Source organism: Pyxicephalus adspersus, chromosome 6 (genome assembly GCF_032062135.1).
Source record: "Pyxicephalus adspersus chromosome 6, UCB_Pads_2.0, whole genome shotgun sequence".
NCBI lineage: Eukaryota > Metazoa > Chordata > Amphibia > Anura > Pyxicephalidae > Pyxicephalus > Pyxicephalus adspersus.
Window position 1 is genome coordinate 477,110 of NC_092863.1, and position 26,289 is coordinate 503,398.

The window sequence follows — 26,289 nt, forward strand, 5'->3', positions numbered from 1 at the left end:
TTCTTCATCCAAACCTTCACAAGACAATGGAAGTCTGATTTGGAGGCGGATATGTTTGGGGCTGAGAGGAATTATATTGCAGGCCCATCACCTGAAACACAGGCTAGGTGATTTACTAGCCAAAAAATGATTAACGTGGCATTTTTTGCCCAGAGACAGAATAGACTATTTTTATAGAGAATTATATAGAAGGGGATGTGGGGACATATTTTGGCCACCTTAGTTGAGTCAAAAATGACAGTACTCCTGAATTTATGTATTTTCACAAACCGCTTTATAGCTCCCATTGTACTCTACAGACTGCACTGTTTTTTTTAATGGCTTAGATTCCTTATGCTGCAACCTGCTGATTTCCTGTACAGTCCTCCCAAATTTGAGGAACTCTTTGAACCCTTGGATTGCCTTGGAATCAATAAATTCATAGACTCCTGATTTGAAGAGTTTGTTTGGAAAATGCATTCTCCAAAAATTGTGCCAATGGATATGAGAGCAGTGGTTAGTGTATGGATATAAATTTGGTGTCTCATTTCCAATACCTAGCACAGACTGAGTCGCTTATAGAAGTTATTTCAGTCTGATCTATATCTGTACAAATCATGGGGTGCTTGCATATGATCCCAGTTTTTGAGCTAGGATAGAACTCCAAATTGCCCAAGTTTTTTTTATTGATAAAAGTTTGGATCAATATGAGGGGCATTATGCAATACACTGGGTACAATGGATAAAATTACACAATTGGGAGATTTGGGTTAAATTTGCATGTCAGAAACTCGGTTAGGAATTCTGTTTGTCTAAGACCAAATGGTATGTTTGTCGGCAACTGAGACATTTAGTTTAAGTATAAAAGGATCTGACCCCTTTGGTGTCTGGGATGGTGGACCCGATAATTTCTTTGCCTCAGTTCGCTCCATGGGAAGATTTATTTCTACGGTTTATGCAGGTAATTTAGGCATAGTGAACCCTACTGGTCTGCTCCCCTGTATATCGGGGTGGGAAGAGGACTTGGGTCTGTTGTGGGACAACCAGTAAAAGAAAGTGTTGTGGACAGGCCAACCGGTATCCTTATGGAATACCCAGAGACTCATACAACTTTACATTGATCATTATATTTCTATTACTCCATGCAAATTCTAAAGATTCCAACATAGGTCTAATCCAATGTGTATAAAATGTGGGGGAACTGCAGGGAACTAATCCGGTGTTGTCCCAACTCTATTACCATTGACAACAGGCTTTTCTGCTAATAAATTGGGGTTTTCAGGCCAGATTGGCTGATTTCCCATACAGCATAGCTTTGAATTTGAGGATCCTAATATCCATTCAGTGACGGAAGATATCCAGGTTAGGAATATGATATCAATACGGTGGATTTCCCCTTCTCACCCCAACTCTTTAACTCACACTATGAATAATATTATCATATGGAAGATAATCCTTTGTAGGGTTTTCACCTCCTGTATGTTGAAGCAAGGAGATGTGTAAGTTGCTTTTCACATGTGTAGTGATGCAGAAAGGGATGTTTATCCTTCATATTTTGTGCTAATTCTGAATCTTCTTTTTGATTGTGTCCTACTATTTCCCTGCCATCTTGGGTGTTATATATTCTTTATGTTGGAAATGGAAATGGGGGTGTTAGTGGGTGTCTCTGACATTCCTTCCATTCTTTTACTAAATGATGAGGGACAAGAAATATGTGTGTGGCATTATAATGATCTCCTTCACCATTCTATGACAGACATTTATTAGTAATTGTTCCCACCCTTTGACCATGATCAGAAAAGAGGAATATATGTGTCTGCATCACCAGGGATTATTTCTTAAGGATCTTTTCAATCTTTTTTTAATATTAAACTTTCCCTGCTCTATCCAAAATAAAAGTTTTGGATTAACATATATGTGAATGATTCCCCCTACCTTACTACTAGATGATGATGAGAGAAGAATGTTTACATCATACCAGCATTTTGTGACATCTTTCCTCTTCTGTGCTACTCTGCATTACAGGACGTACTGGAGAGGTGATGATAAATCTCTCTCATCTTCATACAAAACAACAAAAATATGTGACAAAGTGTGTATAATCCCTTAGATTTCTGCATCACACTTTATAAGCGATGAATTAAATATTCCTCATTTTGAGGTCCTCGTTGGCCTGCAAACATTGGGAATAGATGAGGCAGGTGACATGGGAAATTGGGTATTCTGGGTAGATTACTGTTATTTTCTTATTTCAGAGTATCCTCCTGGAAAATGACATGCAAGGAGTGTTCTTCTTAGACATGGCAGGTGACTCCTCTCACGTCCTATCCAGCTGCATCAGTCTGAGCCTAGACATCATCTTCTATACCATCCTTACCATCTACTTTGACAAAGTTCTGCCAGGTAACTGGGCCACTTCTGTCTTTGTTTAATGGATCTTCTCCAGTCTGTCTTGCTCCATTAATTTTGTTTTTTTCTGCCAGATAAATATGGGATAAGACACGAGCCCTTCTTCTTCATGAAATCATCATTCTGGCGTAGAGATAAAGGGATCCAGCTGCAGTCACCAAGCGTCAAGCGAGAGGATATTGACTGTGGGGATCATATAGAGAGAGTTCCCAGCTATTTACATGGCAGTGAAGCCATTCGGTAATACAAGAGAAGCAAACTCTACATTGTCTGTATTGTTATTTATCTGATGACCACATATCTGTGCCTCCTTCTGTGTGTAGATGTGAGTGATTCTTTTTCCCTTCTCTCCCCACAAAAACTGTGCTTATTAAGGTATTATTATTATGAATTATAAAGGTGATATCTTCAGTGGTATCCACTGGAGACCTTTATCTATTTTATTGTGCCATCATGTCTTCCACTTTGCATTCTGTTATAATGCTTTCCCTATCGCCCTGTATGACAAAACATACTTAGTTCCCCCTGAAGTAATAAGGATAATATTGATTAATTAGCTGCTTGTTTGACTTATTATTAGAGGACTCTGCATTTCTGTCCATCATATTATTAGTAGTCTTTTTATTACTGTTTATCATTATTAGTAGACTCTGCATTTCTGTTTATAGAAATGGAAAGGCAAAGATAAAGTCCAACAATAACAGGAAGGTCATCTTGTGTTTGTCCTTGGGTGTCCCTTGTTGTTGGACACATGGCACTTGGCAATCAGTGTCTTCCTACAACAAAGCCTCCTTGCTGCATCCACTGAGGGTCCTTGCTGAAATCCAGCTAATCCCTTCATCTAATATTGAATGCAATGCGGACTCTGGTGATATGCACATACAAGTAGAGAGTGGTCTGGTGGTATTGGTAATTTTTTAATATGGAGTATTCCTGAACATATTAGAGTAAGGGAAGCCACACAGAGCAGAGTCTGGCTGCAGAATGTTTTGCTTGGCTGTAATATGAGGACCAGATTGGTTTAATAAGAACATTGATCCTTTCCACGTCGTTCCTATAAATCATGACTCTCTATGGACACATAGTGGCATCCCCTCAACTTTTTCCTGTATCCACAGAATTGTCAACATTCAAAAAACATACAAGGAGCGGGACAAGAAAGTGACAGCGCTAGGAGGTGAGTCGTATGATTATATCATTTATTATGTTGGATTATTCTGTTAGATTTACCTATTCATTCTGTCTGTAGATTTCTATTAGCATGATTGGTAATGCCAAGTATTGTATTGTAGGACTGAACTTTGACATCTATGAAGGACAGATTACAGCACTTCTTGGTCATAGTGGGGCTGGGAAGACAACACTGCTGAATATATTGAGTGGAATCTGCAGGCCAACATCAGGTAAGCCTCTCAAGGTTCAGGAATTTCGGGAAGAACTAGAAGAACAATAAAAGTTTGTGTGGAAATTGGTGTTTATCACAAATGACTGGATCGTATTTCAAAAAATTGTTAGGAATATTCCCTGATTTTTTTAGGTTCTGCCTCCATTTATGGGTACAACCTGTCAGATGTCAATCACCTGGATGAGATTCACCGCAGAGTTGGCTTTTGTCCGCAGTTTGATGTGAAGTTTGATCCTCTGACAGTGAAGGAAAATTTAAAAGTGTTTGCCAACATCAAAGGAATCCAGGCTGCCCATGTGGATGATGAGGTGACATAAATATAGATGTGCGAAATGTTATATTTCCTGAACGCTCTATGGCACCATACTAGTGACTAATCTCTGCCCCCAAAGAACCTGTGAGACAGAACTGGAATAACACTTACATAATGAGCAAAGCATTCATTTTATGTCCCCCACCATGCACATAGGATGTTCCTCTGTATACCAGTATTCGGTCATGGAAAAATCCTGGCTGTCCACCTGGGTCAGGCTCCCACTAGTGAAATCCCTGTGTTTAGTGTCTATCAAAGAAAACTCGTAGAATGGCCTGCCAGGATCTGCATGTGTGACTGCTCCAGAGTAGCTTTAAGGACCGTCTTACCAATAGTTTTGGAGTTTATTGGCATCTGTTTCCCTCTGGAGTCTGTCAGAGGTGTCCTTTCTTGTGCTACTGTGGGTTGTGGACAGTCTCTGGCCAGATCTCGATGAAGCCTAGATTTACTTATATGTTGGACCGGTTCTGGTTGCCCCGGTTCCACCTCAGGTTACTGGAGAGCACTAGCTGCTTACCAAGCAACCGGCAAGTTCTTTATCCATTTTAGGATTCTGATGTTATGTCCCTTATTTGTATTATCCTTGGTGCTGGCTGGTGGTTCTTGCCCTGGTGCTGCCATGAATAGGGAAAATGTATATTCTATCATTTTCCTTTCTAGTCTTCCTCTGTGGCAGCATGACAGTCCTCCTGTGTGCTAAGATGTATCATTAAATTTATTATTATTCCTTCCTATAGGATACTCTGGGGTGGAGACTATTCACTCATATGATGCCATAGAGTTAGTCAGGAAAGGAATGAACACCAATTCTGCCTAATTTGTACAAATTGTAATTCTAAATATGTGTGCCCTCATGTTTCTCCCGTCCCTGTGGCTGAGCAACATTTCTTCTGTTCAGGTCCAGAAAGTGATATCAGATCTCCAGCTGACAGACATTCAGAATCTGGAAGCCGGGAAACTCAGCGGAGGGCAGAAGAGAAAACTGACTCTGGGAATTGCCCTTCTAGGCGATCCACAGGTGACATGAGCAACATTTTATAACAATGAGTCAGTTTAACCCGCTGAAAAAGTAAATGTAACTCCACAACAAATTCTTCCAGGTTCTTATTCTGGATGAACCAACAGCCGGCCTGGACCCATGTTCCAGACACCAAGTTTGGTCTGTTTTAAAGGAGAAGAAAGGGAATCATGTGATACTACTAAGCACTCAGTTTATGGATGAAGCGGATATACTAGCAGGTGAGATGAATGAAAGGCTCATGTGACAATATATGATGGTGCCATCTGCATGTGTGTTCTCACCTATCGCCATGGGCAGCTTTCACCATCTGTGTGTATGTTGCACAATCTCTGTCCTCCACTAGCTCTGTGTCTTATGATGAAATTCATTCTTCTGTCAGCTCTGTGTCACCTGTCCTCTACCAGCTATGTGTTCTTTGCCCAGTCCCTGCCAGCTTTGTATCCTCCACCCAGACTCTGTCCCCAACTAGCTCTGTGCCCTCTGCCTAATCTTTGTCCTCTGCCAGCCATGTGCCTGCTGCACAATCCCTTTTTTCATTAGTTTTGAGTCCTGTGCCCAATTTGTAAACTCTACAAGCTCTTTGTCCTCTGCCTTATCTTTTTTAAAACATTCTTTATTTATTTTAAAGTTTCAAGGGGGGTACAGAAAAAAGAAAGGGAAGGGGAAACCTCAAAACATGAACAACAACATGTGAAAAGTCCTCTGCCTTATCTTTGTCATATGTCAGCTCAGTGTTCTCTGCTCGATCCTTGTCCTTCACCAGGTTCACTACCAGGTTTGTGTTGAGTGTCCAAAGTTACATAGTAGGTTAGGTTGAAAAAAGACATCAAGTCCATCAAGTCCAACCACTAGGGAAATAAACATCCCAGATATAAAACCCTAAGAGACATAGTTGGTCCAGAGGAAGGCAAAAAAAAATACCGGGTACAATTTGCTTCAACAGGGGAAAAAAATTCCTTCCTGATCCCATGAGACAATCGGATGTTCCCTGGATCAGCAGTTTCGGTTATCTTTACTTTACTTAATCCCCAGGTATATTCTGTGCTTCTAGAAATCATCCAGCTTTTTCTTAAAGCAATCTATAGTAGTTGCTGAAACTCCCTCCTGAGGGAGCCGATTCCACATTATCACAGCCATTACAGTGAAGAATCCCTTCCTTATCCGGAGGTTAAACTTCTTTTCCTCCAGACACAAAGAGCGCCCCCTTGTGCTTTGTAATGATCTCACAGTGAATAATGGGGAAGAGAGTTCTCTATATGGACCGTTTATATATTTATACAGGGTGATCATATCCCCCCTTATACGTCTCTTCTCAAGGGAGAATAGATTCAGTTCAGCTAATCTCTGCTCATAGCGGAGCTCCTCCATTCCTTTTATTAGTTTAGTTGTCCTTCTCTGCACTCTCTCCAATCCCACAATGTCCTTTTTGTGAACTGGGGCCCAAACCTGGACTGCATATTCCAGATGTGGTGTGACCAATGCTTTGTACAGGATTATGTCTCCATCTCTGCAGTCTATTCCTCTTTTATTACAAGAAAGTACTTTACTAGCTTTATATATTGCAGCTTGGCATTGCATGATGTTATTAAGTCTATGATCTACCAGAACCCCCAGATCCGTCTCCATTTCTGAGTCCCCCAAATGTATTCCCCCTAGACAGTATGAAGCATGCATGTTGTTACCCCCAAGTGCAGAACTTTACATTTATCTATATTAAATGTCATTTGCCACTTGGCTGCCCAATCACACAGTACATCCAGGTCTGCTTGTAGATTATAGACATCCTGTATGGACTTAATTCCATGACATAGTTTGCTGTCATCTGCAAACACAGAAATCCCAAACTCTATATCATTTATAAAGATGTTACACAGTAATGGCCCAAACACTGAACCCTGGGGTACACCACTAATACCCTTACACCATTCAGAGTATGAATCATTACGTCCATCTATGATCTACTACCAGCTTTGTGTCTTCCACCAACCATCTTTGTCATTGACCCTGTCTCTCTCTTTTGCTCTATACTTTTTCTTGGCTTGGTCACTGTCATTATTGTCATTAAACATTTAAACAGGAAATTATCTGTTATATTGTATGTATTCCCTGTACTTGTCACACCTCTAGATCGGAAGGCTGTGATCTCTAGTGGGAGACTGAAATGTGTGGGAACATCTTTGTTTTTGAAGAGAAAATGGGGAATTGGATATCACTTGAGGTAAGACAATAATTCATTAACATTCCAGCTTCAGGAACTTTAAGCCCTCACATGTTCTCTGCATGAAGGGGATTTACATAGGAGACATGGGATGAATAATAGGAGACATAGGATGAATAGAGTCATATTGTACATCTTGTGTCCAGTCACATAACGTAGTAGAGGATTTCTTTCAGTCACTAGCAGTAAGATGTGATTATAAATCCCCAGCAATGAGAGCTGAATTGTTACTTTCATTCCTCTGTCTTTCTCTGCATTGCCAGGATGGAAGTTACTCCTTCTTGTGACCCGGAGATTATAACATCTTTGATGCAGCAGCACATATCTAACCCTAAAATATCTTCCAAAAAGGAAAATGAGCTGACATTTACCCTGCCTTTTCACAACATGGATGCCTTTCCAGGTAGCAGACCATTTGCATCATTTTACAACTTTGTCCTTCCAGACCTTGTGCACTTTTCCCAGCACAAAACTCACTCTGTCCTTTGAAAACATGTCTGCTTTGCCTGGCACTAGACTCACCTGGTCCTAATGTATTTTCCTAGGTACCAGACCCACTCCTGTCCTACCATAAAACCAGAGAAGTGTCAGAGAAGAGAACTGATGCTGAATTTAGGGACTGATAAGTGTGACTTTACCTATGCCCCCCCTTTTATGGACCATTAGTATTGCCTGGGATTTAGGGGATGGACAGTCTGTAATACTGGAGTTGTTTGGTCTATATGGATATGTGTAAATAGTAATTTAATGAGACAACCCTGCCAAGTGATATAGCCTTTCTTTAAATGCCAGTTCAAGAGCAAGCAACTTTCTATTTCTAATATTTAAGAGCAGAACTAAAACCTTGTTTAAAAATATAATGACTGATCACTATATTTTTAAATACACTTACCTGCCCTCATCCATTGCTAGACTGCCATCTTCTTTCATCTTTTCCTTGTTTTATTCTTTATTTATTCCGTCCCAGCAACCACAGGGGAAGCTGAGGTTCTCCGGCTATCCCAGCTTCCTACATTGAGCTGCACATTAAAAGACAATATGTGGGTAACTTGTCTGTTAAGTGGGATGCAGTCATACAGTCTAATACCTAATAAAAAGAGACCCAGGCTCAAAACAATCTCTATTGTGACTGTAGTGTCATGTTTATTTCAAATGACCAGAATATGTACCATAGTGAGCAATGTGTGACTGTAATAAAAGCCATAGCACTGTGACACTGATTGTTAGTATAAAACAGCTGTCTAGCCATCATAGTCCCTCCTTATACAATATAGCCCCTTTTCTTCCTTCCAGATTTACTAATAAAACGTGCAATCCAGATTCAATTCAACAAACACATTATTGCATACATGTACAATAATAATGCCTGCAAACACATGGGCCTGTTTACCAAAAAAAAACTTTAAGTGTCAGATTGAAATAAATGTAAAATATGTACATAATACAAATAGATGATAGTGGTAGATTTAGATGTGAACGTCCTGTTCTTCCTACATAAAGCACCTCAAGCAAATATTTCAGACTCACCCACATGGAGCTCTCAGCTACCAGGCTTCTCCATAACTTTTGTCTTTCCAGTTTTAGCCTCATCCTCCCCTTTCACACCTTCCCCTGTATTTGACTTCTCCAAGTTCTTTTACAACAATATGCTGATACATTAAGAGAGTACTGCTTTCCATTTTCTTTGGGTCTTTGAGCTCTGTGTGTATTCTATAACAATTCTGTATTTTGTGCCCCTTTATTGATCAGACTGATGACTAATTATAAATATTTGTGTGAATTTCATATCCTTAGACCTCTTCTCCCACCTGGAAGAACGCATAGGACGGGACATTGTGAGTTTTGGAGTTTCTATGACCACACTGGAAGATGTCTTCCTGAAGTTGGAGAATGAGGCAGATATCGAACAAGGCGGTACATTGTGTTTATGTGATGAGTGTTTCAAGGGGACTGGGGGTGCTAACAAAGGCAACCCACAAAAAGACACATTCTCAGACATGTACATGTGTGTTTGGTGACATTTAAAGTTGGGTCTGGCTTCTAGGTAATACCTACTATCTATGTGTAGCTCAATCTGCTGAGTTCTAGTTTGCTGCAATTGATTCAGGGAACAGCTAAGGTGTTATCACGGATATATTCACCACACTGATTTATCGGCATCCAGTCTTTGGCAGCAGCCTATTGGTGTAGTGGAATTAGTTTTAGCCATCATTATAGGTAATAAATGCATAGTACCCAGTCTGTGGGAGTCAGAATACCTTAGCACATGGTGGTGTCTGTATTTTCTGTTAGATTATGGAGTGTTTGACCAGGAGGTGACAGGTGAAGAAGATAGAGAAGTTCTCAGTTCAGAAATCGAGGACTCCATACAGCTGATGGCTGATTCTGGAAATGCCACCCTCACCGGTCTGGCACTGTGGAGGCAGCAGACTTTGGCTGTGGCCAGAATACGTTTCCTGAAATTAAAGAACAACATGAAAAGCTTCCGGGCGATGTAAGTCCTATTATCTAATCACCTTTCATACCTGCACTCTGACTGTCTGTGGCTTTAAACAAGCTTTTAGCAAGGGCCAAGCAGGACTGAAATCTAAACCTGGTACAAAAGAAAATAAATCAGAGGTGAGAAGAGCTGAAAGATTTGAGAAAACGAATCATACAAGTGGCGCGTCTTTAAAATTCTTGAGTTTTGTCTTTTCAGATTGCTGTTGATGCTCCTCTACCTAATTCCAGTAATCATTTTCTTTACTGTAATGAGCAATTTGAAGGCAATACATACATGGGAGCTCAGACCAGATCTGTATTTCCTGAGAGCTGGAGATAAGGAGCATAAACACTACAGCCGCCTTCTCATCTGTAATAACACAGGTGACATTATTATGTATTATCTGTTTATATGTAATAATACATGGGACACTAATATGTATTATCTCTTTATATGTAATAATACATGGGACACTAATATGTATTATCTCTTCATCTGTAATAACACAGGTGACATTATTATGTATTATCTCTTTATAAGTAATAATACATGTGACACTAATATGTATTATCTCTTTATCTGCAATAATACATGGGACACTAATATGTATTATCTCTTCATCTGTAATAATACATGTGACATTATTATGTGTTATCTCTTCATCTGTAATAATACATGTGACACTAATATGTATTACATTTGTCTTTGCATGTTAGGGACACTTGAGTCTTTTTTTGCTGTGTCCTTTATAGGCTCTCCAATAGAGAATTTCACCAGGGCTGTAACATCCCAGAATATTATTATTGATGTCGTTGATGGTCCATATGATCCAAATATCACTGGATATCGAGGAGCCATTGAAGTGTCCAGAGGGAAAGAGGTGAGCCAGTCATAGAAACAATCCCAGCAATGCAGAATATCAGTCATCTATAGAGATGCAGTGTGATATCATTGTGGAGCCGTATGTGTTCCCTTCTGTACTCTACCCTGTTGGTTTCCAGCAAACTATTATCCAGAGAACATGTTACATCGACTCTCTAAAGGTATGTGACCCCTTCTGCCCATAGGGCCCATAGAGTCCCAGGCTGAGTGTATTGAAAAACAGAATATTATCAGGACAAGCTGCCTCTAGTCTATAGACATGCAGTGTTATATGAGAAATGGACTCATATGGGGCCCCTTCTGTCGTTAGGGCCCATAGAGTCCCAGGCTGAGTGTATTGAAGAACAGAATATTATCAGGACAAGCTGCCTCTAGTCTATAGACATGCAGTGTTATATGAAAAATGGACTCATATGTGGCCCCTTCTGTCCTTAGGTCTAGTATTGTCAAAGCTCTGTTAGTTGGATAGATTGTATATAATGTTATTCTGTTCTAGTTGTATTTACCTGTTTTCTTCTTGTACAGGATTACAGTTACACCATTGTAGGGAACCCCCGAGCTTTGAATGCCTTACCTGTACTAGTAAATATTATTAGTAATTCCCAGCTAAGGATCTCCAAGTCCAGCAAACACATCCAGGTCTGGAGTGATCCTGTGCTTCGTGTGAGTATGACATGACCCTGCCATTTTCTGTGTAGTGATAAGTCTTTCCATAACATTGTGTGGGATTTGATAACACATCATTGTGTGTTATAATGTCATTTCCATTCTCCCCTACACATTTCCTAAAAGAGAACTTTATTGGATAGGACAATATTATGTGAGCTACCTGGACTGATTCAATTGGATTTATGGAACCTTCCGGGCCCGAAGCTGTAGTTGGGCTGTAGTGAAAGGCCGAGCATGATTGGGCTTTGCTGCAGGGATTAGGAGATAACTTGGTAGTTCCCTTAAATAATGAGGCAGGTCTTCAGGAGCTCAGTGCCAGACAAGTATTCAGCCCTCCATCCTCTCATCTTTATATTGTAAGCCTGGTTAGAAGGTTTTTGTTGTTTATTCTCCATGTCCTGCAGCTGGGCTGGGGTCTCAGGGTCTTTAAACAGGCGGTGGTTGTTGGTTAAGGTGGAACAGGGGTATTCCTAGTGTCCCTTCCAAAACTGAGGGTAATGTTACAGCAATGATGGGTCTGTGTCTGGGTACACTGCTAATAAAACTATCCCTGAGGTTATGTATCAAGGTGACTGGGTTTTCAATGACATTTTTCTCTTACACCTGTAAAGACAATAAAATGAAATATTGTTAATCTGGATTGGGTTGAGTATTGATCTGCTGGGATAGCATTTGTTAATAAATTTTAGGGAATGTAATCCTTTAGTCATGTGTATATTAGATGCCCCCCATTATTACATCAATACATCAATAGTCATCATCATTCAATAATAGACGTGTTTAATTTTGAGAAGAGAGCCAATAGCGATGTATTAGATCCTCATTGAGGAACACTATAAGTCTGTTACCTTTGCCTTATACACCTCCTTGTCTCTGAAGGATCAATCTGTAAGCAGGCAGGTTCTGTCTAGGCCTAGAGAGATTCCTCATTGTTAGGAGTATTGAAATTCCCAGTAAAGTAACGCTGCGGGACTGTTAGATGATGTTAGTTGCTGGACACACATGTTCTGTGCTCCCCCGCCATAACAAAAACCTGCTGACCTGTTTCTGTCTGACCATTTATTATTATTATTATTATTATTATTATACAGTATTTATATAGCGCCATCATATTACGCAGCGCTGTACAGAGTCCATAGTTGTGTCACTAACTGTCCCTCAAAGGAGCTCACAATCTAATGTCCCTACTATAGTTATATGTCATTAATGTAATCTAGGTCAATTTAGGGGGAGCCAATGAACCTAACTGCATGTTTTTGGGATGTGGGAGGAAACCGGAGTACCCGGAGGAAACCCACGCAGACACGGGGAGAACCTGCAAACTCCATGCAGATAGTGTCCTGGCTGGGATTGGAGCATAGGACCTAGCGCTGCAAAGGCCAGAGTGCTAACCCCTGAGCCACCGTGCTGCCCATCACCTTCCACCAGATGCTTAGTCTCCATAAGTACCTGAAGCCTTACCTGAGCAAGTTGCTTTTATGTCATGTGGTTTTCTGATTCTATAAAAAGGCCCCACAGGGCCACTGCACTCTCCATTTATTCACAACTAACAATTCTGGAGTGTAAAGCAAGTTTTAGAGAGACTGTGGCAATGTCTGCAGCCTGGAAATATGTAACTTTCTGCACCTCTGTCATTATGAGAACACTGCTTTGCTCTGTTAGCGTTGGACCCTTCCTCTTATCAGTGGGGGAAAGTTTTTTTGTGTGACTTCATAGCCAAAATCACTCATTTGCAGCAAACATTCTCCAGTGCCTTCCTGTGCAGATTCTATATGTGATCTGCCGCAGCCTTAGTGGCTTCCGAGCCATCAGTCACAGAGACTCGAACACTTACACACAGCACCATTCTGCTCTATGGAGAGGGAGAGAACTACGGAGCGGCTCCCCGCTGCGCTCTTTCCTCTTTACATTCATTATGTTGATTGCGATCGTGCGTGGATCTGCCAGGATGAATATATGAATGAAAAACAGCAAGCGCTGCCCACACGTCAAATTCTCTCCCTATATCAGCCCTGAGGCGATTATCGGACGAGAACCATCTGACCTGTGTACGTAGACATCTAAATCTGTACTTCACAAACTTGACTTCACTGAAAACATGCAGACTTCCGTTGTCACTAACATTATTGTAGATACAGCAATGTCCCATCAACAGAGTGACGACTTTTCTATTACATGATGCACCTGTATTCAAAAACCCAACTAGCATGCCCCTCTTTCCATTTCTGTTCTCACTCGTGGGTCCTGTCCTTACTATGGCTGTGACTTTACCAAACCATGGCTATCGGTCAGAATATTGAGGAGTATTCAGTCAGTGCCATACAGTGTCAACCATCGGCGAGGAACCAGTCTGACTATGGCAAGGATGCTAGATTGGGGCTCGGAGACAGGACCCTGACATTTCAATATGTCGTTGGTACTGTTTGGTACAAAATTAAGTCATGCTGGTAATAGGAGGCTTTATCTTAGACTGACCTGCATTTTGTTTTCCAATTTGTGATACTTATACTTTAAAACTTTATTCCTAGTTTAATACACATTATTAATTGGGTAATTTATTTCTATTGATGAGACTTATCTCTCTCTAGCCTAGTCAAGATGCGGAAAACCCAATGTTATTTGCAGCCTTTGTTGCCATGGCATTTGCTGCTGGCTTTGCACCTCATTTTGCCATGAGCAGTATAGAGGACACCAAGGTAAGTGAAAATATATATATTTAATTTCTTCTTTCCCTTAATAACACCTCTTTCTGCTTTAGGTTCACCTTTACTGAGTGTTTCTGTAACTAATTCTCTCCCTTTATCCCTTCTGTCACCTCTAAAGCACCAAGTTCTTTTCCTGACATTGTAACTCATTGCCCCCTTTGGATATAGCGATAACCTTCAGGTTCTTGACCTAAGCCTTGGTATAACTTGCTGATCCCTCATTTGCTGTGCTGTCACCTGTATAATCTTTTCGGAGTATTGGTGCTCCCTATGCCCACTATGGTGTAGATTAAAGGGCTTTATTTTCCCTTGACATCTAGATAAAAGCAAGGTCCCAGCTCCATGCATCAGGCCTTTTCCCCTCTGCATACTGGTGTGGCCAGGCCCTGGTGGACATACCTTACTATTGGCTTCTTATGTTTCTGATGACGGCCATCCTGTTTATATTTAACCACAGAATAGTTCTGGATCCCTGGGTGGCTTGTGTGTTGGTAAGTAACACCTTCATAATGGTGCCTAATGATAATAGAATGGCTGTTATAGGTGAATGACGTGGTCTATATATGGAAAATGTAGAATTATGTGTTTTCTGACTCCCTGGGCACCTCTACACCTGTGACATAGAATACACTGCTATGACAAATCTTCGATCACTCCGATCAGCTTTAAGACTATTGGCAAGCAGGTGCTGCAGTAAACCAAAGAGGAATGGTATCATCAATAAACATCAGTCAGGTATGTAACACATTAGCAGCACACCTTAATTCCAGCAGCAGGGCATTTAATGGTAAGGGGAATCAAGGTGTTCTGCTCAAACTTTACATACCTGTCCTTATGACAATTGCCTGTGCAGAGAGCCACATCACATGAAAATTAGGCCCTGTTACTAAATGCTGGATACTGAGATCTATTGGTATGTGTAGCAGCCTAGGCACATATTTTCAGTAACATAGGCGGGGTACATAGAAAGCCCCATCATTATCACATACAGGAATTCTACAGGATTCGTGTATCACACAGTATTGGCCAGACCCTATAAAAATTCTAGGTGAACCCTAGCTGCCATTTCAGTTTGTTATGTGTTTTACTGTTAGTCATGGGTCTGCTGGGTCTTTTCAATAGAAATCCATATGTTAGGTTACCAATAGTACTTTCTTCTTTCATTAATTAGGGTACTGGATGTTGTGTTGGGACTTAGTGGATGAAAAGGGAACTGTGTAGTAATTGCAGACAGACAGTCTTTTTTTTACAGTTGTACTTGGGGAGTTCCAATCCAGGTAATAATTAGCATTGTGAAATTGTTTTAACGTCCATGTTGGGGCTGTTGATGGATAACTTAAAGGAATCATAGGGGGTGAGGATGAAGACGTTGTGCGCAATGATGCCCAACCAAATTTCCTCTGTGGAGGATGAAAATAAGGACTTGACAATGGCGGAAGAACCATAAGGGAAGGAGGAAGAGGAATCTGTACAACAGCAACCTTCTGGTGAGGAAAGCAGAAAAAACAACAACAGGGTGCCATCATAGTGATCACCTTTTAGCAGCCACATCAACCTATCCCTATCTGTCAGCAGAGGTAAGCAGGAACAACTACAGCCCCCCTTACACCTTCTCATCATCAGTTTTCTTAACCACCCACTCAGGCTTACTGCAGCTGCTGGTTAAGGTTAAGAAAACCTGCTTTCATTTTTAAAGTCTTCCCCAGCCACCCCTATGAACTGCCATTCAACATTTTATATGCTGCAGTAGCTGTGCCAGTAATGGAAAGCTGTCATGGACTACTTTTAAACAGATGTTCTGTGGAACATGTGACCTTCACCCATGGAGGAGTGGCTACAAATCCAGGATGTCTGCGCCATTTTCACCCATTTTTGATGATGCAAAAAAAAAGTTCAGTTCAGCTCATAGGGTGGTCATCATTGACACTCTGTCCATTGGCTGCACCCTGGAACAAATGCTTTTGGGGCTCAGGGACCTGGAGGTGGAGAGCCTTCCATATTCCAAAGTCAAAGCTAGCCGAGCAGTGTTCAACATTGCAGGTAGAGAGGCTTTCATGTTTTCACCCATGGGACATGAGTGGAGGAAAAGGAAGAAGAGAGGAGGAGGGTGTTCACCCAGAAGGAGAGAAGGGCAGGGGGCTTTGCAAAGGATGTTCCATTCCTAGCAAACCCTAGTAATTACCTGTGGATGGGGGGAACAGACACAGGACGCAGCTGTGCTGCCTGGCTCATACAAAAATTTGGGTCCTCAATGCTAGGCAGGTTAAGCCATGTAAATGACTTTTTGTTGCTTCATTTATAAAAAGACCGTCTCATAGGATAGATCAAATATACTCTAATCATTACTGAGTGATCTCCCTCCTAAATCCCCACTACAAGGCCTAGATTCCAAAACCCATTGATATACTAAAGGAAGAAGGGATGCATATATATAAGTGAATTCAGTATTGCTAAACAGATGTGATTTGTCCTGTTGTCTTTTCTTGTAGATATTTGGCATCATCGCGTATGGAGCAGCTCTGATCCTTTATGTCTACGTCATTGCCTTTCTTCTAAGGAACAGCAAAAGCCATCATGATTGGTGGTCATTCTTCTTCATCATAGTGAGATTCAATCCTTGGGTCACCTGTGTTGTGGTGGGGTAGGGGTAACTTTTTTTTGTGGGCGCACCATGCTGGGATGTAGAGGAATTGGGTTGTCTCTCTGTTGTGGGTGAAAAATATTTTGAAGCGGAGCAGTAAGAGTGACTCGTTATTGGTAAAGAGTATGGTGGTGCAGAGGAGTATGGGTGGGAGGGTGCTGTTGTGGGTTAAGGTTTGGGGTGAATCTTTGTTGTAGGTGGAGTGTGTGGGGGGGTGAGGTTTATATGTTTTGAATGGGGGGTGTAGTTGGGTGTTGAGGTTGCTGCAGTGCTAGGGTGAGAGGAGACTTTTTGTTGTGGGTGGTGTGTACTGTGGTAGTGGGGTTAGGGTAAATCGTTGTTTGGGGTAGGGGTGACCCTTTGTTGTGGTTAAAGTGTGCCATGCTGTGGTTGAATAGGAGAAAATCTGATCACTTGTTTAATTTCTCTCCTGACAGGTGTCTTATGTTTTAGTCATTTTTGAGGACCTGCTTATGCGGCTATCTTCCTTGCAATCATATATCTTGCCATTTATCTTCCCACCCACCACATTACCATTACTGCTACAAGAAATTGTAAGTACGGTAAGAAGAATCCTCATATTGTTGCCACATTTCACACTGAAACATCATTTTTTAGCTTTATCACGTTTGATGCACTTGCTGCATGATGTTATGATAATATTTTAGGTCTTTTGGCTTTCTTGGTGTCTGATTCACACTTATTGAAAGAGTGTTGATATTCTAGATACGAAATTGTATATAGAAGATATAAATATATATTCCAATCCACAGAGAACATGAATCATATAAATGAAGCCGGTCACATGCATATCTGAAATTATTGCCATTTCTCTGTAATAGAACAAAGGGGATCATTCAAGAAGTTTCATATGGTGTCTATAAGGAATCTTTTCTGATATCTGTAAGGTAGTTGTATAGGAGATGCTGCATTAGATATATAGACATATATATATATATATATATATATATATATATATATATATATATATAGCCATCAAACCACTGGATACTCAACACAAATTTTCTGTTTTTTCAGTTTTATATTGAGCAGATAACGAGGTTTTCCCCTGATGATATCCAGAACTATGAGAATCTTTATTTCATCCTGTCCGTTGTAAGTCTTTTTTTTACCATAAATCTGCTTTCTGGATAATTGTAATAAGTGTAATTCTTGTGCTGTCACTTCTGGTATAAAGAAAGTTCTAGCACAAACGTTCCCTGGCTCAGAATTGCTCACCAACACTGTAACCTTGCACAGTGCTGATCAGATGTAAATACATTGTACATATAATATAGATGTAAAATACACAGGTATCATCTGTAGTAATATATCAGATAGGAATTCTAAGCTTTCTATCTAAAGGTGCGTACACACTTCCAATTTTTATCGTTCCAATCGAACGACGAACGATCGATTGGGCAAAAAATCGTTCGTAAAAAAGTAACCAACGACGCCGACAAACGAGGAAACTCGTTGGAAACGAACGACCGGACCGGCGGATCGGATTGGACGACGATCGTTGAACATCGTTCGTGTGTACGGTCGTTCGTTGATCGTCCATGTTCAGAGCATGCGTGATGAACGAACGTCCGTTCACTTTCCTGTTGTGCACATAGTTCCTCTATCGCTTAAACGATCGTATCTATTGTGTGTACAATATCTACGAACGATCGTGTCGTTACCTCTATGTGCAGGATCGGTGCTATACGATCGTTCATATATATCGTGCAGGAACGTTCGTCGTTCGTTTTCCGACGATAATAATTGGAAGTGTGTACGTAGCTTAACTAAAATGATCAGTAAGCATTGTGGTGTGGGACTTCCTACTGCTTCATCAATCTGCTTCAAAATCAGACATTTGTTGAGATTAGACAATTGGATTGGATAGGTTGTAAATTGGAAGCGGATGTTCTCATGTTTACCAAGCCTAACACTGCTTAAGGTACAGTATGCCTACTCCCCAACAATTAACTTGGATTAAGTCTGCATGTTGTAGAGATGAGGAAAGGGCAGGATTTTTAATTTTGTAATATAAGAGAAAAACATAAAGTTACCTGTGTGGCCTCCAGCAGCTGGGAAAGGGGAGGACATCTAGACAAGGAGCCCCAACAGGTGAGGCAGATTGCATTGCCTCCTGCAATTTCTCAGACAAAAGATTGGCTCAAGGCACTCCTTCTCTAGAGATAAAAGTTGTGCGATATATATTCTTACTATATATCTATGAATACCATCTAGTCCGGAGTACTTGTAGACAAAAGGAAACTATGATGAATAATATAATGTTCTTAATAAAAACTGAAGAACGTTGCTGCAGTGTCTTTAGGATAATGTAGTATAGTGGAACAAAGGCACATTCCTGTCGGTGGAAGAGGGCATTGGCCAAAATACTGCACTTATTACCCAAAGATTTATGACATTTACCCAATATGGCCTTAGCTTTTACCTGGTAGAGGGAGATTAATTCTCACAAAGGGTTCTGAGATCCCTGCCCATGTCCCTCTCAAGGCTATGCGTAGGTGTGAGCTCCAATATCTGGATTTGGGACAACAGGTGAAAGGTTGTGTGCTGTCAGGTGTTTTTAATCTGAGAGAAGATGAATTTGCAATGTAATTATTTGGCTCTTTATTACGCTAGAAAATAGGGGAACAAGTGGAAAACGTTTGGCTATGCTTGTTGCAGGCACCAGGTTACTATCCCTCATCTATTCTGCAGCCAGTGCTCTTCTCACAGACATCAAGGATATTATACAGGAATGTGTAGAATTGTATAGTTCCTTTTATCCTCTTCCACCATGTGAATTGAAAGCTCTGGTTTACTGGAGGTAATCCACTTCTAAGACCCTTTGGCTTTATGAAGAGATTACCATAGAAGAAATAATTGCTGCCATCACCATTGCAACTATTAAAACGCAGAGTTGTTAGTGTACAATGGTGTGAATAGATAGATATTAGTACACAATGATGTATATAGATGGATATACAGTTAGGGCCATAAATATTTGGGCAGAGACAAGTTTTTTCTGTTATTGGTTCTGTACATTACCACAATTATTATAAATGAAACAACTCAGATGCAGTTGACCTGCAGACTTTCAGCTTTAATTCAGTGGGTTGAACAAAAAGATTGCATAAAATGTGAGGAACTAAATCCTTTATTACACAATCACTTCATTTCAGGGGCTGAAAAGTAATTGGACAAATAAAGCTGAAAATAAAATGTTCATTTCTAATACTTGGTTGAAAACCCTTTGCTGGCAATGACAGCCTGTAGTGTTGAACTCATGGACATCACCAGATGCCGGGGTTCCTCCTTATTATTGCTCTGCCAGGCCTTTACTGCAGCGGCTTTCACTTGCTGTGTGTTTGTGGGCCTTTCTGTCCGAAGTTTAGTCTTCAACAAGTGAAATGCTCAATTGGGTTCAGATCAGGTGACTTGGCCATTCCAGAATATTCCACTTCTTTGCTTTAATAAACTCCGGGGTTGCTTTGGCTGTATGTTTTGGGTCATTGTCCATCTGTATTATAAAACGCCTCCCAATCAATGTGACTGCATTTAGCTGGATGTGAGCAGACAGTATGTCTCTGAACACCTCAGAATTCATTCTGCTGCTTCTGTGTCACATGATGGATAAACACTAGTGTCCCAGTGCCATGGCAGCCATGCACGCCCAAGCCATCACACCGCCTCCGCCATGTTTTACAGATCATGTGCTATGCTTTGGATCATGAGCTGTTCCACGCCTCCTCCATACTTTTTTCTTGCCATCATTCTGGTAACGGTTGATCTTGGTTTCATCGGTCCAAAGAATGTTTTCCCAGAACTGTGCCGGCTTTTTTAGATGTTTTTTAGCAAAGTCCAATCTCGGCTTTCTATTCCTGAGGCTTATGAGTGTTTTGCACCTTGCAGTGCTCCCTCTGTATTACTTTCATGCAGTCTTCTCTTTATGGTAGACTTGGATATCGATACGCCTACTTCCTGGAGAGTGTTGTCACTTGGTTGGCTGTTGTGAAGGGGTTTCACCATGGAAATGATTCTGCCATCATCCACCACTGTTGTCTTCCATAGACGTCCAGGTCTTTTGGCGTTGCTGAGTTCACCAGTGCTTTGTTTCTTTCTCATGATGTACCAAACTGTAGATTTTGCCACTCCTAATATTGCAGCAATTTCTCGGATGAGTTTTTTCTGTTATTGCAGCATAAGGATGGCTTGTTTCACCTGCATGGAGAACTCCGCATGTTGTCTGTTCACAGCAAAATCTTCCATATACACCCTCCCCCAAATCAACTCCAGGCCTTTTATCTGCCTAATAATAATGACATAACGAAGGAATTGCTCACACTGGCCCATGAAAAACCCTTTGAGTCAATTGTCCAATTACTTCTCAGCCCCTGAAATGAAGTGATTGTGTAATAAAGGATTTAGTTCCTCACATTTTTATCCAATATTTTTGTCCAACCCACTGAATTAAAGCTGAAGTCTGCAGGTCAATTGCATCTGAGTTGTTTCATTTATAATAATTGTGGTAATGTATAGAACCAAAATTAGAAGAAAGCTTGTCTCTGTCCAAATATTTATGGACCTAACTGTAAGTGTACAATGGTGTGAATAGATAAATATTAGTACACAATGATGTATATAGATGGATATAAGTATACAATGGTGTGAATAGAAAGCTATTAGTACACAATGATGAATGTCAATAAATAGATATCTTTATACCATGGTATGAACACACAGAAAATAGTACTGAAATATGACTGAAATGTATTTATACATCCGTCCCCACCATGTCTTCATGCAATATTGCCCTTCTTTTCCATGGCAGTCCTTCGTTCACATTTTACTCTTCTGTGGAATGTTGTGGTGTTTGGAATGGAAATTTGGAAGAAAAAGTCTAAAAAGAGACCCTGTTTTCCGGTAAGTATCTGTTTTCATTTTGCCCTATATGTGTGTTTTATGTCTTTATTATGTTGTATGCATTTACTTATAGTTAGAATATTTCAAATTTGAAAAGTATAAAAAAATGTAACTTAGATCCTATATACAGGTAGTCCCCGGGTTACATACCAGATGGCGAATGTGGGTTTGTTCTTAAGTTGAATTTGTATGTAAGTCGGAACAGGTACATTATTTTAATAAATGCAATTAGGACAGATGTTTGTCTCAACATATTATTAGGCAGCATGGTGTCAGTTACTGTATAAAATCCTCACTGTGAGTTATTCACAAACAAAGCAAAAAAAACTTTATGGAGCCTAGACATTCATTAACTTCTGGAGAAAGCTGATATACAAAAAAGAAACAACTGCAGGGTTAAGCTACGTACACACGGCAGATTTTTATCGCCCGATAATCGGCATCGGCCAATTATCGAAAATCTTCCATGTGTACAGTCGGTGTCGTCCATCGTCCGGACGACCGACCTGCCGGATCCACGGACGATGGACGACAGCCGATCGTAATGAAAGCGTCGCTCTTCCCCCTCCCCTCTCCATAGAGCATGAACGGTGCTGTATGTACAGCACCGTTCATGCATCGTGCAGTCCCTTTCGTTGGAAAGGATCGTGAAAGATCCTTTCCAACGACAAAAATTGCAAGTGTGTACGCAGCTTTAGTCTTGGTCATTAAAGAGTTACAAGATGTTGCTCAGCTGTGTTTAGCAAAAGTCATGCAAACCGCCCCTCCCCCCTATCAAGCCTCTGTCCTGCACACCAATGAGCAGGGAAGCCCCATTTTTATCTAGGAGTGGTCTGTATGCCAGATTTCCTTAACTCAGGGACTACCTGTATATTATATTTAGTGTTTCTGGGTAGAGATCAGGGATCCTCAGTTCATTCTTTGTATATGTATAGTATGTTATATCTCTAGGTGGTAATCTGCGATCTTGGTTTAGTATCTTAATATGAATTAGGCCCCAGACACCGCTATTCACTTCCAGGTAACATTTCTTTACCTTCTCTTTATCGGTCAGTATATCATTATATCTATTCACACCATTCTGTGTATTCATGGTAAATGTGTATGTTAGAATCTTCAGCAAATCCATCCCTCAGGTTTAATCATAATATCGATGATCCATATCATTTCATATAACAACATATTTTGTCATATGAATTTGTTACAGAACTTCCAAAAGACAAGATCCAATGAAGCGGAACCCGGAGGAGCTAGCTGATGCTGATGAGGAAGTTGTGGCAGAAGAAGAAAGAGTGAAGCTTGCCAGGAATGCCGGTGCCCACGAGGAGGTACAGGGCCCTTCATTGTGTATATGGGTGAATAGTAAGGGAACTGACATCTTTACAATCCTTGATATATTTCCTGCATTTCTCTCCAATCCAGAAACCGATTATCATTGTAGACAGTCTGCGTAAAGAATTTAAAGTAAACAGTGGAGTGTTCAGCTGTAAGAAGAAGAGGAGAGTGGCCACCAAGAGTCTGTCCTTCTGTGTGCGGAAAGGTGAATCTTAAGCCTCCAACCTTGGACTCATTCTCTCTTATCATTTTTCTATTTAGGTGAATGTTTCAGAGGAGGAAACTCTTCAAACGGTGGTATCATTGTTTCAGTTTTGTCAATTTTTGTTGTTTGTTTTGTTTCTCTTCGTTATCTCTAGTCAGTCAATGCAGCCTTGCTGTTGCAATCTTTCATCCGTCCATTTTCATTCGTCCTTCTCATGGTCTGGTCTTGTAGGTGAGATTCTAGGACTTCTGGGCCCCAATGGTGCTGGGAAAACTACTTCCATATTCATGCTTGCTGGAGAATTGAAGCCATCTGCAGGAGTGGTGAGTAGAATACATTGTTCAATGGCTGCAGATCAGTGTCTTGTACGGGAGCTGGCTATACACATATCCCAAGGTGTTTTATCAGAACTGAAACTTCTACATTGAAGGGGGATTGGAGCAGAAAGTGCTCCATGGCGTCTTCTGCTTCTCTACATTCTGGGCTCAGCACACACAGAGTCTCTGGAGGGTCGGTACTGATAAATCCTCAAGTAAAGTTTACAGTGAAAAGCAAACCAAGTCCGGTCCCTAAACTTCATGGCAATCATTTCCATAATAATTATTAGCAAGCTTGTACATTGCTCTGTGGCACAACAATACAGCACTGAGCTACTAAGAATGTGTTGTCAGCTCTACTTCATTTCTGATGGATTATAAATGCCTTAGCCCACACATATCCATCCCCCCCTAATTCCCATAACCCTTCCTTGTTTTACCCCCTTCCTTTAATCTCCATAACCCATTTTCATCAACTACCTTACTTACCCCATATATATATACATATTCTCTCCTGATTTCCTATTCTGCTCCCCTGGTGCAGAAGAAGTAGAAAAAAGATGACAGGATTTCTGTCCGGATCAACTTTTGCACCTAACAAGATATAACAATTGGATAACTAGTAGAGCAAAGGGAGCTAATAGGAAAAGTCATAATCAGGGTTTTCCTGCATTGTGAGTACTCTTCTGATTTGGTGTCTCTTACAGTTTGAACTTTGTGATCCTCCCCACCATGCTGATGAGTCCAAAGCATTCCTGGGTTACTGCTGTCAGGACAGTCCTTTATGGCCGGATATAACTGTGCAGGAACATCTAGAGATCTACGCTGCAGTTAAGGGAATGAAGAAAAAAGACAGAGACTTGGCCATCCAGAGGTATCACATTGTTACTGTCCAGACAATTGTCTTGTGTTCCACATGTTGTGTGTGAGAAGCCTGTCAATACCAATAATCTATCTCATACGCTTTTACAGAATTGCCAAAGCTCTTGAACTGAAAGAGCATTTGGACCAGGCGGCTGGGAAGCTGTCCACAGGTGTCTCCAGAAAGGTGATGACAAATCTTTGTACCTATCTGCCCTCTTGTTGAGGGATTCATACTCCAATTCTGTGTTTGTTAGGCAAAATGGGAAAGTCTTTTTTTGTGTATGTAGACAGAGAAGGATGTTTCTGATTTATTACATGAAGACCTTTAATAGTTATAAGTATTCTTTGGTCTGACATGTAAAGTATTCTGTGTCTTTCAGGTGTGCTTTGCTATCAGCATGCTCGGTAATCCAACCATTGTGCTCCTGGATGAACCATCTACAGGACTGGATCCTAAAGGTCGTCAGAGAGTTTGGTGAGTTTTTCAAGTCATATTTTGTCATCTAATATTCCTTTATAGAGATCTAAGTATCAAGATCTCCTCATAATATACTATTCAGATATTGCAGACTGGATAAATAATGTTATAATGATATCTTTATTCCCTGTACTTGTAGGAGAGCAATCAAAGCAGCCTTCAGGAACAAGGAAAGAGGAGCTATACTGACCACACACTACATGGAGGAGGCCGAGGCTGTCTGTGACCGCGTAGCTATTATGGTGTCTGGGAAATTGCGGTAAAATGAATTTACATATGTATAAGTGACACCTTTGTTTTTAGAGGAGTGTTATTGTAGTAAATTAGGACAATTAGTTACCTGATCAGTTGGCTCTAGCCACAAATGTTATTATTTTGTCCTAGGTAACTTTCTGTGCAGGCCGCTAAACACAAAGCTTGACTAAGTGACATGACCTCTGAGCTTCTTCTGGCTGTGACATCAGCCCTGGGCTCCCTTTATCAGTGACTCCGGCTCTAGGCTTCCCTTGACAATGACACCAAACCCGAACTCATTCTGACTGTGACAACAACTTTGGGCTCCTGTCTGTAAAATCAGCTCTTAGCTCTCTCTGGGTTTGTGTGGGGTAAATGTACAGAAAGTGCCGGTGATCAGTCACTGGTAACAAGTCAGCAGCACCTGCAAATATATCCTTCATTAGATGTGGCTCTACAATCGGAGCTTGCCTGAGCTCAAACACGTTATCCAGTCTTACAGAAAAGCTGATGTTTTTAGAAGAGATTCCATACATAGACGTAATATGAAATTGTGGTAGAAAAAGTATACTATTTAACCAAAGTTCTTTAGACACCTGACTATCACACCTAAACAGCTTGTGTGTAAATATTTGCCCTAACTCTGCTTCAGACTCCTAGCAGTTCCAATTAAATCAGAAAAATCCTAAACCATAATTGCTAAGGATCAGCTGATCTGAAAGTAGATCTTCTATAACATTATCTGTTATGTCTTGACTTGTGTTTTGTTGGATCTGATGAGTAATAAGGTCACCCCATTGCTCATGTCCAGGTGTATAGGATCTGTCCAGCAGCTGAAGAGCAAATTTGGGAAAGGTTATCTGTTGGCGATGAAGATGAATGATTCCCAGCATGGAGAGGTCCTCCACCAGAAGATTATCCAGATGTTTCCACAGGCAGCCCGACAGGAGAGGTAATTAATCTAATCGCTTTATAATGGTAGACTTTTATCACTCCTGTCCTCACATAATCTTATGTAGCTTGTGTTGGATGTCTCATTGTACGGTGCTAATTGTCTGTCATGATGGTGTAACATAAATAATAATGTGTTGGTTGTAGATTCTCTTCTCTGCTTGTCTACAAGATCCCCATGGATGATGTTCATTCCTTATCACAGGCCTTTCTCCAGCTGGAGGATGGTGAGAACTTCATAAATACCTGTGCTCATGTGAT

At 40.7% G+C, this 26,289-nt stretch overlaps 1 protein-coding gene across 5 annotated transcripts in view; it reads left to right on the forward strand.

The window, feature by feature from the left end:
* LOC140332848 (ABC-type organic anion transporter ABCA8-like) overlaps window positions 1-26,289 on the forward strand; it is a 53,600-nt gene that overhangs the window by 22,196 nt on the left and 5,115 nt on the right. For all 5 annotated transcript variants that reach the window (XM_072414064.1, XM_072414065.1, XM_072414067.1 and 2 more), the window contains 29 exons: window positions 2,235-2,382; window positions 2,463-2,628; window positions 3,507-3,565; window positions 3,681-3,791; window positions 3,926-4,101; window positions 5,005-5,124; window positions 5,207-5,345; window positions 7,255-7,345; window positions 7,609-7,748; window positions 9,140-9,259; window positions 9,638-9,839; window positions 10,044-10,210; window positions 10,580-10,707; window positions 11,235-11,372; window positions 13,967-14,074; window positions 14,404-14,574; window positions 16,573-16,686; window positions 17,162-17,287; window positions 17,763-17,840; window positions 21,553-21,644; window positions 22,852-22,972; window positions 23,067-23,184; window positions 23,416-23,507; window positions 24,209-24,375; window positions 24,474-24,549; window positions 24,746-24,840; window positions 24,983-25,102; window positions 25,889-26,029; window positions 26,176-26,255. In XM_072414064.1, coding sequence (XP_072270165.1) covers window positions 2,235-2,382; window positions 2,463-2,628; window positions 3,507-3,565; window positions 3,681-3,791; window positions 3,926-4,101; window positions 5,005-5,124; window positions 5,207-5,345; window positions 7,255-7,345; window positions 7,609-7,748; window positions 9,140-9,259; window positions 9,638-9,839; window positions 10,044-10,210; window positions 10,580-10,707; window positions 11,235-11,372; window positions 13,967-14,074; window positions 14,404-14,574; window positions 16,573-16,686; window positions 17,162-17,287; window positions 17,763-17,840; window positions 21,553-21,644; window positions 22,852-22,972; window positions 23,067-23,184; window positions 23,416-23,507; window positions 24,209-24,375; window positions 24,474-24,549; window positions 24,746-24,840; window positions 24,983-25,102; window positions 25,889-26,029; window positions 26,176-26,255 — 3,604 coding nt within the window. The remainder of the gene's footprint in view (window positions 1-2,234; window positions 2,383-2,462; window positions 2,629-3,506; window positions 3,566-3,680; window positions 3,792-3,925; window positions 4,102-5,004; window positions 5,125-5,206; window positions 5,346-7,254; window positions 7,346-7,608; window positions 7,749-9,139; window positions 9,260-9,637; window positions 9,840-10,043; window positions 10,211-10,579; window positions 10,708-11,234; window positions 11,373-13,966; window positions 14,075-14,403; window positions 14,575-16,572; window positions 16,687-17,161; window positions 17,288-17,762; window positions 17,841-21,552; window positions 21,645-22,851; window positions 22,973-23,066; window positions 23,185-23,415; window positions 23,508-24,208; window positions 24,376-24,473; window positions 24,550-24,745; window positions 24,841-24,982; window positions 25,103-25,888; window positions 26,030-26,175; window positions 26,256-26,289) is intronic.